Genomic DNA, 18,583 nt, shown 5'->3' with positions numbered 1-18,583 from the left:
TGCTATTTGATACATACCATTTTGCTGGAAACTGCAGAGCTGTATGCCAATACTAAAGTTTTTACAGAAGGGCCAACATATGGTAGGACATTATGAATTAAGCCATGGAGTAAACGTTTTTCCATCTGTGCAATGCTGATAGCGATTGATTCCTCTGCAGACTCCTCTGTAAAATGAATTCAAAAGTCTAAACACTGATATGCTAATTATTAAAAAACCAAAAACCAAACCCAGTACCGTGAAGTCGATTCCAACTCATAGCGACCCTATCGGACAGAGGAGAACTGCCCCAGAGTTTCCGAGGAGCACCTGGCAGATTTGAACTGCCAACCCTTTGGTTAGCAGCCATAGCACTTAACCACTACGGGCTACTCAAAAAATCACCAGATCATTAAATACAAAATACTTTTTTGCTAACCACCTTAAACTACCACCTTAAACTTCCTAAGCAAAGCAAGAGAAATGGACAAACTCTGACTCTCTAGGGCTTAATATTTAACAGGTCTGATATCAACTAAAGAGACAAAAGAATCAAAAAACAGGTTTGCAATGAGAATGAGTGAAAGATTTTTTGTGTGTGTGCTTCAGTGTTGAAGGGGATTTTCTTATCAGAGTAAGTGGAGGAGGGAAAGAAAAAGAAGTCCATTTTCAGGCAATGAAAATAGTTCTGGGGAAAAAAAAACTGAATCCTGAAATAATAGGTGGGAAATCTTCAAGAGAATATATGATACCAAAAGAAAAATGACCTATAATAAAAAATTCTAGCAGTTATTTTACCTAAATAAAAAGAACACAGAGCTAGGAATTATTTGAAACTGAACTAAATCAGCCCAATCATAAGGAATCGAGCAAAGAATTTTTAATAAGTTAAAAATAAGCATGGCTTTTACTTTTTACTTAATACACTTCTGTAAAGGGTGTTTACAACAGGATGTACTACTTCCGTTAACAACCGTGATGAAAAAACTAACGACACACTAATTACATTAAATAGAACAAATAACTTCATCACCTTTCTCAGGATCCAATGGCAATTACACTGACCTAAAGACCTAACTTTAAATGTTTCTAAACATGAAATCGAGCCCTGGAAGCGCAGTAGGTAAGAGCTTGGCTGCTAACCAAAAGGCCAGCAGTTCGAATCCACCAGCCACTCCTTGGAAACCCTGTGGGGCAGTTCCACTCTGTCCCATGGGCTCACTATAAGTCACAATCGGCTCAATGGCAATGAGTTAAACATGAAATAAGTTAAATAATTTAACGGAAAAGCTAAGGAAATCTAGTTTAAGACAAATTATAAGTAACAAAAGGAATACAAGTGGAAGGAATCATGATAAAATTTGTCATTAATAGTTCCATATTTACAGATACTACCCTAATTTCCTCCTTTAGTCAGTCATTACCTTAGACATATATGTATAATATATAGCAATAAAAACGACTTAAGTGAACACTATTTATTCTCTTAGGAGGCCCTGGGTGGAGCAAATGGTTTAGCACTCAACTACTAATTGAAAGGTTGGTGGTTCAAACCCACCCAGGGGAGCCTCAGAAGACAGGTCTGGCAATCTGCTTCTGAAAGATTGCAGCCTTGAAAACCCCAGGAAGTAGCTCTATTCTGCACACATGGGGCTGCCATGAGTCAGAACTGACTCGGGCAACCACCATCACCGTCACCACCACCAATTTATTCTACTATAATTTTATTCCCAACCACTCTTGTTTCTGTGGCCCTCTCTATCTAAATGTGCACTTTTTAGTGTAAATTCTTCTAATAAGCATCCTATGAAAAATAATGACTTCTCTATATAACTAGTAAAAATGGCTAAACTGAAAAAGCACTAAAGTAGATGGAAGATCCAAAGTTTAGTCTTAAATCCACTAAACAACTGAACAAGTATCTTAAAAACAAAAGGCTCACTCTTTACAGCCTTAACCTTTCCTTCTCAAAATGAAGACCACCACCTTTTCTTTGACCATTTAGGTGCTGAAACAAATGCACTAAGTTTGATAAAGCCTTTAAAACTCTTAACATAGATATTACAAACTAATTTCCTAGAAAAGATAAAGCAAGTCTCTCCTAAGGTTACATCTGAGCAAAGACCTCACTCACCTCCTTCAGGTCTTTGCTAAAATTTCACATTCTTTGGGAACCTTAACTGATCATTCTACTTAAAACTGCAATGCCTTTCCTCTTGCCCTGACACCATTTTTCATCCTCATTTTTGTCCCACAGTATGTGTTGCTGTCCAACATAGTACATATTTTACCCATGTTTATTGGCTGCTTTCCCTCTCCAAATTTTAAGCTCAACAAGGCCAGGAATTTTTGTCTTTGTTCACTATTCCATCTTTCATGCCTAGAGCAGCGTCTGACACAGGGTAAGCTTTCAAAAACTATACGATGAATATGATCAAACGCATCATCAAATCTAAATGGAATAGATGTCCTCCTGATATATCACTTCTGAACTTCCAAAACTACACCAAAATAGGAAATCTTCGTTTCATAAAAAAAAAACTAGCTGCTGGAATTATAATACTCCTTCTACTTACTGTCCTTATTTTCCACGTTTAGTTCTTTTGCCATACCAGCTTTTTTAAGTTGGGCGGCTTTATAAACAAAGATTCTCTACAGTTTCTTTTTAACAAATAGCACTGTCTCATCTGTTAACTTTTAACTATTTCATCATCTTTTAGCAATTATTATCAAAGAATACAATCTTGAACAGGACATATGTCTTCCTCCTTCATATTCCAAACCCTCTGAACCTCCACTTCAGCGTTTCTCATTGTGAATTAAGAAGTATGCACTCCAAATTCTTCCTCACTTGACTGAGTTCCTTAAAGGCAAGGATGAAGTCTGAATCACCCTTGAATTCTCCCACAGGGCTTAATGAACGACTACACTAAGTTTTATAATCCCTTTATATTTAAAAAGAATTTCCTTGTGAGGCAAGTGGTATGACTGTTTACAAAGGAATAAGTAGATTCAATAGCTTCTTGCTTCTTCCTCTGGGACGCAGCTGACTCTTAATAAATTATGTTGAACTGACCAACCAAAATGGCCCTCGAAAGTACGTTGTAAACTGGAAAGCACCACAATGAATGTACACTATTTGTATAGTGAAAATGGGCATCCTGTTCTAATTTTAAGAAGTATTTTAATGTAAAAGCAGATGGGAAACCCTATACATGCTGAAAAATCACTTCTAACAGAATGAACTAAGTTTGATATTACTCTCCTCAATTTTGAAAAGCAGTGGGTTTAAAAATGGAGCCCCGGTGGCACAGTAGTTAAGCATTCAGCTGCTAACAAAAAGGTTCACAATTCAAATTAACCAGGTCCACTCCCTGGAAACCCTAAGGGAAAGTTCTATTGTCTCACAGCTCGCTACAACTTGACAGCAACAGATTCTTTTTTTTTTTTTTTTGGTTAGGTTTAAAGACACCAATTTCTTTAGAAAACATAAAATATATAACTAATATTAACAATCAATAATTATGAGTGTTTTTTGTTGTTAGGTGCCGTCACGTCAGTGCCAACTCATAGTGACCTTATGTACCACAGAACAAAACACTGCACAGTCCTGTGCCAGGTAGTTATGAAATATAATAACAATTATTAAAATACCATGCAATCATTTTAATTCCAAGCATGGCTTACCAGATTCATCTATATCGGCATCTTCATCCCACTCCTGGAAAGCACGACTTTCATCTTTTCTGTTTTTCACCCATTCCTCATCAGGTTCAGTATCAAGTTCAGTTGCAGGACCACTATACCAGTCACCTACTCAATGAACAAATAAAAGGAACAAAATAAGACTGCCTACCATTACAAAAACATAACCTATTTAAAAAAAAAAAAAAAACTCTGTACAATGAAAATATTTGAATCTCTAAGAATATTCAATTGTAATTTTTAAAAATTATACTTAAATGACAAAGGATTCAATTTCAGACATACTGAAAGGAACTATTAATATGTGGGTTCAATACCTGAAACCCACTGCCACTGAGTCAATTCCCAATAAAGGATATTAATTCATTCAGCAATAGCTCAATTTTTCCAAAGTGAATCCTTCTCTTTAAGATTATGTAAACAAAATAGCAAGTCCAAATGATTACATACACTTAAAGCACAATATTTAAAAAAATAAAAAAGATTACATAGTCTGCTATGTATTTATTATCTATTCAAAAAGATTTTTAATTTTCTTTTGTAGATACAAGCTTAATGGTTATCCCACTTCTAAGAAAAATAATTATATTAATAGTCTTAAAAACAATGAAATCGAAAACAACCTAACCTTTTTCTGCTACTGAGGCTCCACAATGACCCTGGCAGTACCCCCAAATATTATGATAACTAACAAACAGAAAGAAGCAGGATTTTCCGCTCTGTAGCAAATCAATCAACAATTCAGAACTAGGTGGGAAGAAAAGCTAAAGGGAAAGATTAAGGTAAAGCTAAACCATAAACTTAAAGATCCTGGAGAATATACTGTAATTAAATTACATCATCACAAAGTGACTGACAATGAAGAATTAATTTACTGAACTCTTAACATTATATCTATATCAGTTTCTCAAGTTTGATCCTAGTGACATTTTGTGCTGGGTAATTTTTTTTTTTGGAGGGGGTGCTACCTGTGCATTGTAGGGTGTTTAGCAATAACCTTGGTCTCTACTCACTAGATGCCAGTAACACCACCCACGCCCCCTGTGACAACCAAAAATGTCTCCAGACATTTCCAAATGTCCCTTGGGAAGTAAAACGATCCTGGTTGAGAACCACTGAAAACAAATATCATAATTAATAAAAATAAACAAGAACCATTAGAAGTTTTATAAATAAATAAAGTTTTATAAACCAAGTTCCATTATCCTTAATGGAACTTTTTGTTTAAACATCCTAGAAAATATTTTTAAAAGTTAGTATATTTAAGGTTTGGTAAACTTCACAGAGGTTTAGCGTAGCATTATCAAACTGTTTCAACAAATAGCATCTAATTACGTATTGATTCTTAATCAAAAACAAATACAGCTAAACAAAAAAAATATTTGGTACATCCATATTTTCCTTAATTGGCTTTTCATTATTTCATTATCCTGCAACCAACAGGAAAAATTCTTTCACATAAAAATAACAACTATGATCATTTGATCTTATAGTCTAACAGTTTACCCAATACTCCAAATAGCTTTGGTCAAAAAATATAAAATATCCAACTGCAGCTCAGCTTAAAAGTGCTATACATTGTTATAAAACATAAAATGGTTTCAAATCAGACTCATAACTACATATGTATAGCTATGTGAGAAATATATATTTCCATGTCAAATCACAAACAGAAAACTATCAAAAAAAAACTTAGTATGAATTTTGAGGTTAATACTCACCTACAAAAATTGTTTTAATGTATGTCATATGGTTGTATTTATCCCATGATTGCACTGTATGCTCATGAAAAGAAAACTTTCAGTGTTCACAAGCAAAAAGTAACTCACCAGCAGACCAGAAATTGTGACTTATAAAATAAGGCATTACCAATAACAACAAAAGACATGTTAAGGACAGAACCAGATTCACAATTATTCTGAACCACCACCACGAGGGAGCCATAATGGTACTCTGTTTTTCAATGTTATAGAAGTAATTCATTCTATATTTTTTAAATACTCAAATAATCTAATTATTCAAAGTTGTTCCTACAGCCTACTTATTTTTAACTTTTTTGTTATGGAAAAATTCCAAACATAGTCAAAAGCAGAAAGAATTACCATGATGAATCCCCACATGCCCATGCCAATCTTCAATAATTACCAACTTTCTGCCTATTTTCTTTGGATTCCTTCCAACTATTTTTTCCTAATTATTTTGAAGTAAATTGCAGACATCATGTAATTCACCCATGAATACCTCAGTACTGCAAGCTTTTTAAAAATGTATTCCAAGAATGTATCATCTAACTACAAAATCTACTTTTTGGTCAACCTCTCAGAGTTCCCCTCTCTGGCCTTACTTTTTAAGGTCTATGAATGTTCTTTAAACAAACAGATTGAATTATTTCTAAAACACCCTGAAAGTCCCATGTACCCACCTCTCGCCCAATGAACAGGATAAAGATGTTTCCAAAGCGATCCAGTTTTTGCCAGCTGAGACCATTTAGTGCTTACTTGGCTGCATCGACACAATTCTTGAGGATTCAGATAGCTGAAAATTGACAGCATTACCTCTGGAGGAAGATGGTTTATACTGGTGCAATGTTCTGAAACTTCCGTTTCTGAAATAAAAAAGAAAAACATTAACATCAAAGGCTCTAACAGTGAATGTAATAAAAAACTACAATCCTATTTCTATAAATAAAACCCAGTGCCTGAAGTCCATTTCTTCCTGCTTACAAGACGCGGAAAGGAAAGAACGTGCATTAGAGATAACATGGGGATGTTAAACTTGCTGAGAACCCATAGGGTTAAACTATCATGGCCCAAATCATACTTCATCAGCGGGGACTACAATAATGAATACAGAATTGACTTCCTCTTACAAAGACACTGGAGAAAAAAACAATACTCACTTTGTAGCATAAGTAGCATCATTTGAAAAAGGAACCAAACAGGTTATACAGCCTTGAAATCAACAAGTGCAGCATTTGGCAGATTATGAGACCTCCAAGGCATTTTTAATGACACACAAATCTCACAACATTTTCCATTCATGCATTATGACTCCTGTCAGTACCTTCCTTGTGATCTCTGATATACACACTTCACCTAAGAGATTTATGAAATCTGGCCTCTTTAACCTATAGGTGCTCTAACCTGAGACTGGCACTACTATTTACATGATTTATGTGCCAGCTGAGACAACATAATGTAAATATTTTTGAAGCTGGTATACATTTATCAAGGAGCCCTGATGGCACAGTGGTTAAGCATTGGCTGTTAACTAAAAGGTAGGAGGTTCAAACCCAAAAGCTGGCTCCATGGGAGAAAAGACCTGATGATCTGCTCCCATAAAGATTACAACCTAGGAAACCCTATAGGACAGTTCTACTCAGTCCTACTGGATTGCTATGAGTTGGAATCGACATGATGGCACACTACCACCACAACACACTTCTCAGGTATCTTCTCTTAGCAATTACTGTAGATAGTAGCCATTGAATATACAATGTCCTATATTATCTGGGTAGCCATTTTATAGAACGAAAAATGCAAATGAGGTGTTACAATAAAGATATAAAATATAAAGCTTCGTGATTAAAGTTACTATGAACATATATTTTGTATCTCTAATTTGTCTCCACAAAGCAACCTAAACATAGAAATACTATGATCAAATTACCTTAAGCGACTCCTTTTTAAATGGCAAATATTTTAAACATAATATAGCTATAATTTGCTTTGAAGGAATATGAAGATTAAATGCAAGCGTGATGCTTTCAAGTTGCATGTTGTAATTACAATTAAACCAGATACAACAGGTCTTGGCTTGGTGTCTAAGGCACAAGCTGCGTTTCAGAGTGAGGCGTACAAGCTTTATGGGTTTAATTATAGCTTAATTTATAAAACCATTTTTGTTTCCACATGCATCTCACCTAAATGCTTTGTTGAAGAAAATAAGAAAAAGGAACCATTTTTTTCTAAATTCTAGGTAGTTTTAACAGAAATGCCACTGCTGGTTTCCATCTAGAAAAAAGTTTTTACTAGCCTAAGGATACCAATTGTTTCTTTAACGATGTTTTAAAAGGCAGACAAAGATATCGAAGACAAATAAGAATAAAATGTGGAAGGAGTCTATTAAGAAAAAAGTGGGCATATTTTACTTGCATTTCTCCTTCATTTTTCAAGATAAATGTACATAGAAAAACTGCCTCTCATATTCATTTCCCTGTGTACTACTGGACAGAAGCTGAGAGAGAAGCACACACGGGAAAGGATGGGAAGAAAACTATAAGCATTAATGTTTTGTTTTATACACCGTATCACAATAAAATTAAAAAATTGTAAGCATAACCAATTTTGAAAACCAAAGGAAAAAACAAGGAAAGAAAAAAGAAGCCGCTATGGTCAACAGAGCTCAAAAATATCGATGATACTGCAAAAGTGCTATGTATACATGGCAGCTTTCAATAACTCTGACTAGCAAAAGTAACAGTCACAGTTGTGATAAGAGTGCACATAGAAATTCATTCAAGAAACACTGTATTGCATGCATCCCAAGTATGTTATCGTTGCTGTGAGCTGTTGAGATTCCGGCTCATAGCAACCCTATAGGACAGAACAGAACCACCCCTGAGGGTTTCCTAGGCTGTAATCTTTACAGGATCAGATTGTCAGGTCTTTTCTTCCATGGAGAGGGTAGTGGGTTCAAACCGCTGACCTTCTGCTTAGCGGCGAGCACTTAACTACTCTGCCACCAAGGCTGTTGGCCCAGGTATACCCATTACTGTCAAAGCCTATAAGAGATGTTAAATTATCATAAACTAAAAAAACAAACTCTTTGCTGTCAAGTCAATTCCAACCCATAGCAACCCTAGAGGACAGAGTAGAACTTCCCTGTAGGGTTTCCAAGGCTGTAAATCTTTACCACAGCACACTGTCACATCTTCCTCCCAAGGAGCAGCTGGTGAATTTGAACCGCTGACCTCTCAGTTCAGAGCTGAGCACTTTAACCACTGTGCCACCATGGCTCCTTTAAATTATCAAATGCAATACTACATTCTAAAACAGAAACTATTGTCTTCAATTAAATTTATACACACACACCCACTCCTCACTTAGCAACATGGTCAGATTCCAAACACCAGGTTGTTATGCTAAAATTGGCATTACGTGAAAATGGAGTTCTGTTTTTTTTTTTTTCTTTCCTGTTTTCAGATCATCCATTTGTGCGATTTTTTTTTTAATTTAGAAAACACGATCATAGCAATAATAACAGCTAAGATTTACTGATGTGCTCGTCACTGTGAAGAGTCCAATTATGGATTATTCCTCTGCAGGGGAGGAGGCTTGGAGGAGACAAAGCTAGATAAAGTCCAGCTGTGTGACTGGAGGGCCCAAGGTTTAACCACTTCACCTTCCCCCAGTGCTGGGTCAGAGCTTCCCTCCAGAAGCCACCTTCAGGGCTCCACCCCCACCTTGGCAAGCTCTGTGTTCACAATCCCAGAGCCTGCTCTGCTCTGCAGGCATGGCAAGTCACTGAGGCTCGGAGCTTCCTCCGAGGGCCCTGGGAACCTGGCCATGCACCCAGCCCCACCAAGGAGGAAGTTTCAGGCCCAGATCAGCTCACTTTGGGATGTCATTAAACTTGTACACATTTCCTCTAAACACACTCTCCAATGCCTCTTTCTTTCCTCCCTTCCCATCCCACAGCAATTTTGAGCTGCAGAGCCTCGAGTCACGTAAGAGCTGGGAACCCAGAACAGGTGCCCCATAGCTGGGCGCTGCCTGGGTGTGTGTCCATGATACTGTGGCCATGGGGAGGCTGCCCTGAATGGCAGCTGGACAGATGCCCCACAGGCAGGAGGGAGCAGAGGGCACGAGGCAGCACAGCCCAGCTTCCAAGAGACCAGCCAGAGACCCTCTTCAAGGGAAGGGACATTCCACAGCCACTGTGCCATACCACTGCCTTGTTCATGTGAAAAATAGGTAAGAGATTTTTCACTACTGTCATAAATGCAAAATGTTGGATAATGAGACATTCAATAAGTGAGGAATAGATGTAACTGAAAATAAATGGCTTCAACAGGCCACAGTACTAGCCTGTTTAAATTATTCCTCCATACCAAACCTACACCCATATCTACAAGATGCAAAAGGCCTTGGAAATGCCTATAATAAATAGTTTATTATCTAAACATATGAAGCTCACCTTTATCTGACTTTTCATCCACAGAATATTTAAAAAACTTTTGTCGTTCTTCAGCTTGATTCCACAGACTAAGACCTCTAAGGAGTTCTGCAGTATCCTTGTGAGAGCAGTGTTGTGCAATCACTTTCTTTTTAATATCCTTAAGCTCTTCATAAGTAAAATATTCCATTAACATGGGCTGAAAAACCTCAATTACACAAAACAATCATAAAAAAGATAATTAGTTGTATTTACGTCCTTTAAATTATTAATTGATCAAGTGCTGTATTATCACATATTCCAAAGAAATAAAAATTTTAATTATTACCACTGGGTTAATCTAAAAATTGTAGTGAAGAATTATCACCAAAAAGATCCTTCTCTCCATGGCTTCTCCAGCCACTTAAGTCAAGCCCGAAACAACGTCGAAGCCTCTGGAGCAGCCAAGTTTTCTCACACGCAGCTTGTCAAACACTCTTAATCATTTTCTGATTGTGGAACATTTAGGTCAGTTAATTGCCTATTAAATCCCCAAAGAGGGCCTCTAGGCCAGTTACGAATGGTACCAGTATACTGGAACCATGAAAGTCAGAGCTCTACTGAGACCCCAGACTATTTGATACTGTTTCTCAGTTTTGGAGACGTTTCCTCAAACCATTATTCTAGTACAGTGGTTCATATAAGAATTACCTACAGAGATTTTTTTTTTTTTTTTTGCAAAATAGATGTCCAGCCCTAATCTCCAATTTACATAATCAGAATTTTTAGAAGTAGAGTCAAGGCTTTCTTTCTTTTTTTTTTTTTTTTAAGTTTCACAATGTTGATGTGCATCGCAGGTCATGCAACACTGCTCTGGCAACTCGGTGTTTCAACCTGGCTGCATGTTACAATGACTTGGGGAGCCTTTAAAAAATACCCATGCCACTGCCTCCCACCTGAGTTAAATCATAGAGCTTAGAAGTAGGTTATGTTGTTTTTAAATACCAGCCTGATTATGACGTCATAATTGAGAATCACTGTAGTAACTGACTTACAGGTGAAAAAGCATCCAGTTCCTCAAAAAAATACTTTTTCTATTCCTTACCCTGATATTCATCCCACTGAGTGAGGAAGAAGAATGAGAAAATGTTTTGCTCACGCATTCAGTGATATTCTAATGCATGTGTATCAGGCATATGACTGATAACTTCAAAACCACCAATTAATTACTAAAATCCACTACTGCAAAGATCACTAAAAATTCTTTACATATACCATGAATATATAGAAAATATTAAAAAGTTTAAAGAATATTCCAAAAATTCTGAAAAGAAATTAAATCAAAAACCAAACTAATTGCCATCAAGTCGATTCAGACTCATAGAGACCCTACAGGACAGAAAAACTGTTCCACAGGGTTTCCAAGGAGCAGCTGGTAGATTTGAACTTATGACCCTTTGGTTAGCAGCCAAGCTCTTAACCGCTGTGCCACCAGTGCACCCAAAAAACATTAAACCTGTTGCTGTCAAGTCGATTCTAACCCTTAGCAACCCTTGGGGCAGAGCAGAACTCCCCCATAGGGTTTCCAAGGAGTGGCTGGTGGACTCAAACTGCCAACCTTTTAGTTAGCGGCCATAGCTCTTAACCACTGTGCCATGAGGGTTTCATTAGGGTGACACAGAAAAGTTATTAATATTCAACACAGTTATCATCTATATATTAAGAACATGAATATTTGTTAAGCAAATAATTTGTTCAATGAAAACCAACTCTGCGGGAATAAAATTAATGTTTGTTTTTTTTCCCTTGGATTTTTCTTCAGTCCCGAAAATGAACTAGCAGTTTATCTCCATCAATCAGGCGTACCTTCCTATGGGTTGTTTTAAAGTACTTAAGGTAAAACACCAAAGATGGCACAGGACTGGGCAACATTTCCTTCTGTTACATATAAGGCTACCACAAGTCAGAACTGACTCAACTGCAACTGACAATAATAACAAAGGCAAAATCATTTTTAAAGATTTTATAAATAAAATGAAAACGGAGAGAAATTATGCTTACCTCCTCCTCCTCTTTCATGTGAGGAAGAAAATCTCTTGTAAAAGCCTCCAATCTCTCTTTCAGCTGTTTTGCATAATTTAACTGCTCGTATTCATTCTGGAAACAAACAAAAAAACAGATCTGTACTTTAAGGAAAGTTCTGCTTCACTGTTTATATTATACCTGATTTCAGGACGTCAGTTAAAAGCACAACATAAAATCTCAGGAAAAAAACAGACTGACAAATAGCAAAGTGGTCTCTATAATCTTCTTAGTATAAAAGACATCCTTAAAATAGTAAGCTTTGAAATCCTTTAGTAATATGATCTCACATTTCTTTTCAAATTTTCACAAAAATCTAAAAATTGTGTCTATGTGTTCGAAGCTTCTATTGATTTCTAATTTTCATATTTATGTAATTTCTCCATGTCTTAATGTATCTCAGAGCAGTCCATAACAGCACATTGGTCTCTATCATTACAGAATCCTTTTAAGGTCTTCTTGTGTATCCTCCAAGAAGCCCTGGTAGCACAATGGTTAAGCATTCAGCTGCTAGCCAAAAGGTTGGCAGTTGAACCCACCAGCAGATCTAAGGGAGAAAGATGTGGCAGTCTGCTTCAGTCAAGATTACAGCTTTGGAAACTCTGTAGGGCAGTTCTACTCTGCCCTACACGGTCGCTCTGAGTCGGAATCAACTTAATGGCCGTGGGTTTTTTTTTGGTTATGACACATAAGTGTAATTAAGAACAAACTCTATATATCATTATCCTAAACTACACTAAAAAGATCTTTAATTTTATATTATACAATTAAAAGTAATCCTGTTTAACTACCCTTGTTCGCTCCCCACAACAAGGAAAAACAAAACACAGTAAACATACTATAGCTGACATTCAATTTTAAAATAAATAAAATTATATTAAAATGTTCACTCATTCTAAGTAACAATTTTACCTTTAGTCAGCAATAACTGCATTTATAGCTTCCCTTTAAGTTTCAGAATGTTATCAGAATGTAACAATTTTACGATAATTAAAATGTTAACTTATTAAAATCAACTCTACAATTTGGGAAGAAGCATTTATTGTAAAACGTTATCACACAATAATAAGGAGGTAACGCCATTTGCTATAAAATGCTAACAAGTTTTGCCAGTGAGATATCAGAAGATGACAGAAACTGTGATAGTTAAATCGTCATTTTGCAACTCACCTTAACATTCTTCAGCCCCTTTTCGAAGAGGCTAAGCATCTCAGAGAGTTTATTGTCAGAATGCACATTATAAATGGTCTGGCTGCGTTGCTGAAGCAAACCAATAATGTATTCATTTTCAATCTGCTCGTGCATTTTGAATTCCTTAAAAGTAGCATACAGAGACTGAAGAAGAGCACGAAAATCGTTGTTGTTGGAAAAGTTGGTTTTAGAAAGCTGAGTAAAAATTTAAGAAGGCATAGTAAATATATGCAAACAAGCACCAATTAGAAATATTCAAATGAATTCTATTTCTTTTTCCAAATAGCAAAATTTCTCCCCTACACTTGGCTAAACTAAGTACAAAGAAAGTTCATAAATCAAGAAGGTATCATAGTATAACAGAAAGCACACTAGGCCAGATAGATGTTTGCATTCTAGAGAGCTTGATGATATAGAGAAGTAATGTGTGCACAGTAAAAACCCTTTATATGAAAGGGTTTAGGCCAAACTCCCTACAAATCTAAAATTATCACTCTGTATGTATTGGAAACCCTGGTGGCGTAGTGGTTAAGTGCTACGGCTGCGAGCCAAAGGGTCGGCAGTTGGAATCCGCCAGGTGCTCCTTGGAAGCCCTATGGGGCAGTTCTACTCTGTCCTATAGGGTCGCTGTGAGTCAGAATCGACTCGATGGCACTGGGTTTGTTTCTTTTTTTTAATGTATTCTAAAGCAGCCCTGACGGCAGTGGCTCAAACAGTTAAGCTCTGGGTTGGTTGCTAACCGAAAGGGTGGCTGATCAAACTCATTCAGAGGCTCCACGGGAAAAAGACCTGGCAATCTGTTTCCGTAAAGATTACAGCCCTCTGGGGCATTCGACTCAGTCACAAGGGGTCGCTATGAGTCGAAACTGACTCAACAGCACGTAACGACATGTGTATGTTAAACAAACACACCATAAAGAAATAGGTAAAATTAAAATAGTTGTGTAAGAATAATGTGATAAATTGTTTTTCCCCCTTTGTTCGAAATGTTCTTTACTACACTACTTTTAAAATTTAAAAATTCAAAAATATTATAGATTATTTAAGCTTTAATATCAAGATGAGTCTGATCTGTTCAGAAAATAATCAGATAATTTTAGGGAAGCTCTGAAGCTCTTTTTTTTTTTTTTTTTCCAGTCACTGGGTGACACGGTTAATGCACTTGGCTGCTAATCAAACAGTTGGAATTCTGAGGCTACCCAGAGGGCACCTCGGAAGGAAGGCCTGGCAATCTACTTCCAAATAGCAAAAAAAAAAAAAAAAAAGCCCTGCTGCCATCAAGTTGATTCCGACTCATAGCAACCCTATACAACAGAGGAGAACTATCCCAACTGGGTTTCCAAGGAGCACCTGGTGGGTTAGAGCTACCTACCTTTTGGTTAGCAGCTATAGCTCTTAACCATTACAGCACCAGGGTTTCCAAACAGTCAGTCATTGAAAACCCTAGGGAGCACAGTTCTACTCTGACACACATGGAGTCGCCATGAGTCAGAGTAAACTGAAGGGCAAATGGTAATTTTTTTTTCCTCATTTAAAAATTTATACACGTATTGTTTCACGACACTGGTTGCAATCCCCACAATGTGACAGCACACTTCTTCTTTCTACCCCAGGTTCCCTGAGCCCATTCGTCCAATTCCTGTCCCTTCCTGCCTTTTCGCCCTGCCTTTAGACAGGAGTTCCCCCCTTGGTCTCATATTTGATTGAACTAAGAAGCATGTTCCTCGTGTGTGTTATTTTTTGTTTTATAGGCCTGTCTAATTCTTGTCTGAAAAGTGGACTTCGGGAACAGTTTCAGTTCTGAGTTAGCAAAGTGTCCAGGGTCCATAGTTGTGGGGGTTCCTCCAGTCTCTGTCAGACCAGTAACTCTGGTCTTTTTTCGTGAATCTGAATTCTGTTCTACATTTTTCTCCTGCTCTGTCTGAGACTCTCTGTTGTGATGTCTGTCAGAGTTGTCATCGGTGGTAGCTGGGCACCATCTAGTTCTTCTAGTCTCAGGCTACTGGAGTCTTTGGTTCATGTGGTCCTTTAGTCCTTTGGGCTAATATTTTCCTTGTGTCTTTGGTTTTCTTCATTCTCCTTTGTAACGGATAGGACAGGACCAACAGATGTATCTGATATGGCCACTCTCCAGCTGTTAAGACCCCAGATGCTACTCGCTGAAGTGGGACGTAGAACATTTTTTTTATGAACTATGTTATGCCAACTGGCCTAGATGTCCCCCAAGACTATGGTCTCCAGGTCCCAGCCCCAGCTACTCAGTCCCTCAAAGTGTTGTTTTTTTTTTTTTTTTTTAAGGAAAACTGGGGCTAAACACTTAACAGCTTATATAAGAAACCAGGTACTTTTCTGGGCTGGAGGCACTGAGATAGTGTAGTGTGGAAACCTAGTATATCAGTGCATGAGAAAATAAATGTACTTTAAAGAAAGATACAAATCAAGAAAAATATAAAGAAATGAAAAAACGTATATACTGTAATTTCTTTAATCCTACTCTTCAACAATAAAAAAAGACTTTTGATGTAATTCTGCTTTTATATTTAAGGGCAAATTAAATTCTAATATTTAAAGCATATATGCTATCAAGAAACTTAAATCAGATTAAAGTTCAAAATAAGATTCTGACCAACAAATAAGATTTAAACACATTAAATATATTCTCTATGATATTAATTCTGTTTCAAAATTCATTTTAAGAGGGAAAAACCTGATTAGGCTAAATATAATAATAGGTAAATGTGGGGAAGAAGGCTACCTAGCAATATACTTCTTAGACTTGCCTTGTAAAGTCTGATCTAGTATTTCTAAAATGGAGCAGTCTATAAACTGTCGTATTTTGCCTATTCTCAGCAGGAATTGTAGTCTGATGACAGAGCACTAGAAAAGATGGCACATAAACTGCTAAAGCAGAACTATTCCCTATGCACGACAGAATTAACAAAAAGTATCTTCTGTAAGAAGCAGCACGGATTAGGCATTAACAGAGAACCTGCTGTGGAGCGGGATTTCTAGGACCAGATGTAAAAATGGATGGCTCCTAAGCCATATAAAAACAGCATTCAAGACAGATTCAGCTAAATCCATGTTCCAGATTAAAAATCATATGTAATATCAAAGGGCTAATCTCCCCAGATACTATCACTTGTCATTTAACAAGACGAAAAAAATTTTTAAATAATTCAAAAGATGGCAAAAAATAATGCTCTCAAGTAAATTAAATAACATCCTGGAAGACATGCAGGGAATTTTGCATACATTTTAAGTAAACTATTAGGCAATCTTTTAGATTTCATAACAGGCTAAGTTAAAGACCAGCTTCATACTACAGACTGAAAGCAACTTAGTTATATAAAAGCGCTCTACATTATACAGAGAGTCAGTCCATTATGGTTAAGCACTGACTCTGGAGTGTGAATTCATCTCTGCCAGCAAGTCACTAAATTTCTCTGTACCTCAATTTCTTCATCTGTAAAATAGGACTAATTATAATACCTACCTCACAGGGTTCTTGTGAAGATTAATTAAGTTAATATACGTAAAGAGCACAGAATATGTATCTTATGGATTGAATTACGGCTCCCAAAAATATGTGTGGAAGGCCTAACCCCTGTACCTGTAAGTATGATCTTGTTTGGAAATAAAGGTTTTTTTTATGTTAATGAGGTCATGCTAGAGTAGGGTGGGTCCTAAACCTAATCACTTTTAAATGGTGTTATAAATGAACAGAATAGATAGAGAAACAAACATACAGGGGAAGAGAGATACCATATAAGACATTATCCACAAGTAAAAGATTGCCAAGGACTGCCAGCAGGTAACAGAAACTAGGAGAGAGGCCAACTGAAGGAATCAACACAGCCAAGACTCTCATTTGGACTTTGAGCCTCCAAAACTCTGAGAAAATAAATTCTCTTCTTTAAAGCCACCCACTTGCAGTATTTTTATTATGGGAGGCCCAACAAACTAAGACGATATGTAGCATATACAAACCCTATTCAGGTTTTTCTGTTATTTTTTTTTTTTTCTGTATTTAGCCTAAAATAAAACTATCAGAAGTCCTTGAAGATACCATCCAACTCAGTTTTTCTCCATTTGAAAAGAACAAATGTTTTTAACCTGCTACCTAAAGTCAGAAGATTTAGGAGGATCAGTTAAAAGAATAACCAGAACACATACAATTTAACTTTTTAAAAGTTTGTGAATAAGAATAGCTTTTAAACACTTTGTTTGCCTCTACAAAGTTTTTCAAATATATAAACTTGATTAAGAAAAAAACAAACCTGGACACTAACCGAGGCCTACAATGTGCCATTTATACTAGGCGGTTTTAGATACTGTTTATTTCTTACAAAATCCTATAAAGTAGGTATTATTTTATCCCTATTTTATAGATGAGAAAACTGAGGCTCAAAGAAATGAAATAACTTACCCAAAAACCATACAGCTAACAGACGATAAAGCAGAGCCTCTATTACTCTAAAATCTGTCCTCTTTCCACAAACTACAATTTAGTCCTGATCATAAAACTACCTTTTCAGATCCAATGGGGTACACTGTCACAAACAGCTCATGCTCTACACTGATTCTGCACCACCACCACCCCCTGCCAGGGAACATTTTGCAAGGTCTGGAGACATTTTTTGTTTGTTACAAGTGGGAAAGTACTACTGACATCTAGTGGGTAAAGGCCAGGGACAGGGCTCAATATCCTGCAATGTTCAAGACAGCCCCCACAACTACAAAAAAAAATCATTCCTCCCAAAATGTCAATAGGCCTTCGGGTGAGAAACGCTGCCCTAAGGCAGTGTTTTTCAAATATTCGGAATCATGACCTTCAGTATGGAATACACTGCAATCCACACACATAAAACACAAACACTTGGAACAAATTTCAGGAAACAATATTTCCCCCCCTAACCTGTGATCGGAGCCCCGGCGGCACAGAGTTAAGAGCTCAGGCTGCTAACCAAAAGGTCAGCAGTTCAAATCCACCAGCCTGCTCCTTGGAAACCCTATGGGGCAGTTCTATTCTGTCCCATAGGGTCGCTATTAGTCAGAATCAACTCGAAGGCTATCATTTTAGTTTAAGCTATGGTTTCCTCTAATATTTACTTTTTTTTAATGCTGTTTCTGATCCACAAAATTGATTTCATGACCCACTAATGGGTCATAAGACACTTTTTGAAAAACACTGTAAGGCGCCCTGGTGGCCCAACAGTTAAGCGCTTGGCTGCTAACCTAAAGTTGTCGGTTTGAGCCTACCAGCCACTCAGCAGGAGAAAAGATCTGGCAATATGCTCCCATAAAGATTACAGCCTAGGAAACCCAATGGGGCAATTCTACTCTGACACACGGGGTCGCTATGACTCAGAATCAACTTCAAGGCAAACAACAGAGTAGGATATAAAGCTTCCTAAGTAAGCTATAAACTCTACTGCTGGGAAAATTCAACAAGGGGCCTATACAAAAC

At 37.0% G+C, this 18,583-nt stretch overlaps 1 protein-coding gene across 2 annotated transcripts in view; it reads right to left on the bottom strand.

The window, feature by feature from the left end:
- The window catches only part of FBXL5 (F-box and leucine rich repeat protein 5), a 61,150-nt gene that overhangs the window by 24,151 nt on the left and 18,416 nt on the right, over window positions 1-18,583 (bottom strand). For both annotated transcript variants that reach the window (XM_049886476.1, XM_049886477.1), the window contains exons 2-7: window positions 13,093-13,308; window positions 11,902-11,997; window positions 9,883-10,069; window positions 6,107-6,289; window positions 3,667-3,792; window positions 18-166 (exon numbers count right to left, since the gene is read on the bottom strand). In XM_049886476.1, coding sequence (XP_049742433.1) covers window positions 18-166; window positions 3,667-3,792; window positions 6,107-6,289; window positions 9,883-10,069; window positions 11,902-11,997; window positions 13,093-13,308 — 957 coding nt within the window. The remainder of the gene's footprint in view (window positions 1-17; window positions 167-3,666; window positions 3,793-6,106; window positions 6,290-9,882; window positions 10,070-11,901; window positions 11,998-13,092; window positions 13,309-18,583) is intronic.

Source organism: Elephas maximus, chromosome 5 (assembly GCF_024166365.1).
Source record: "Elephas maximus indicus isolate mEleMax1 chromosome 5, mEleMax1 primary haplotype, whole genome shotgun sequence".
NCBI lineage: Eukaryota > Metazoa > Chordata > Mammalia > Proboscidea > Elephantidae > Elephas > Elephas maximus.
The sequence above is the reverse complement of the archived record's forward strand: the minus strand, read 5'-3'. Positions and strand labels throughout refer to the sequence as shown.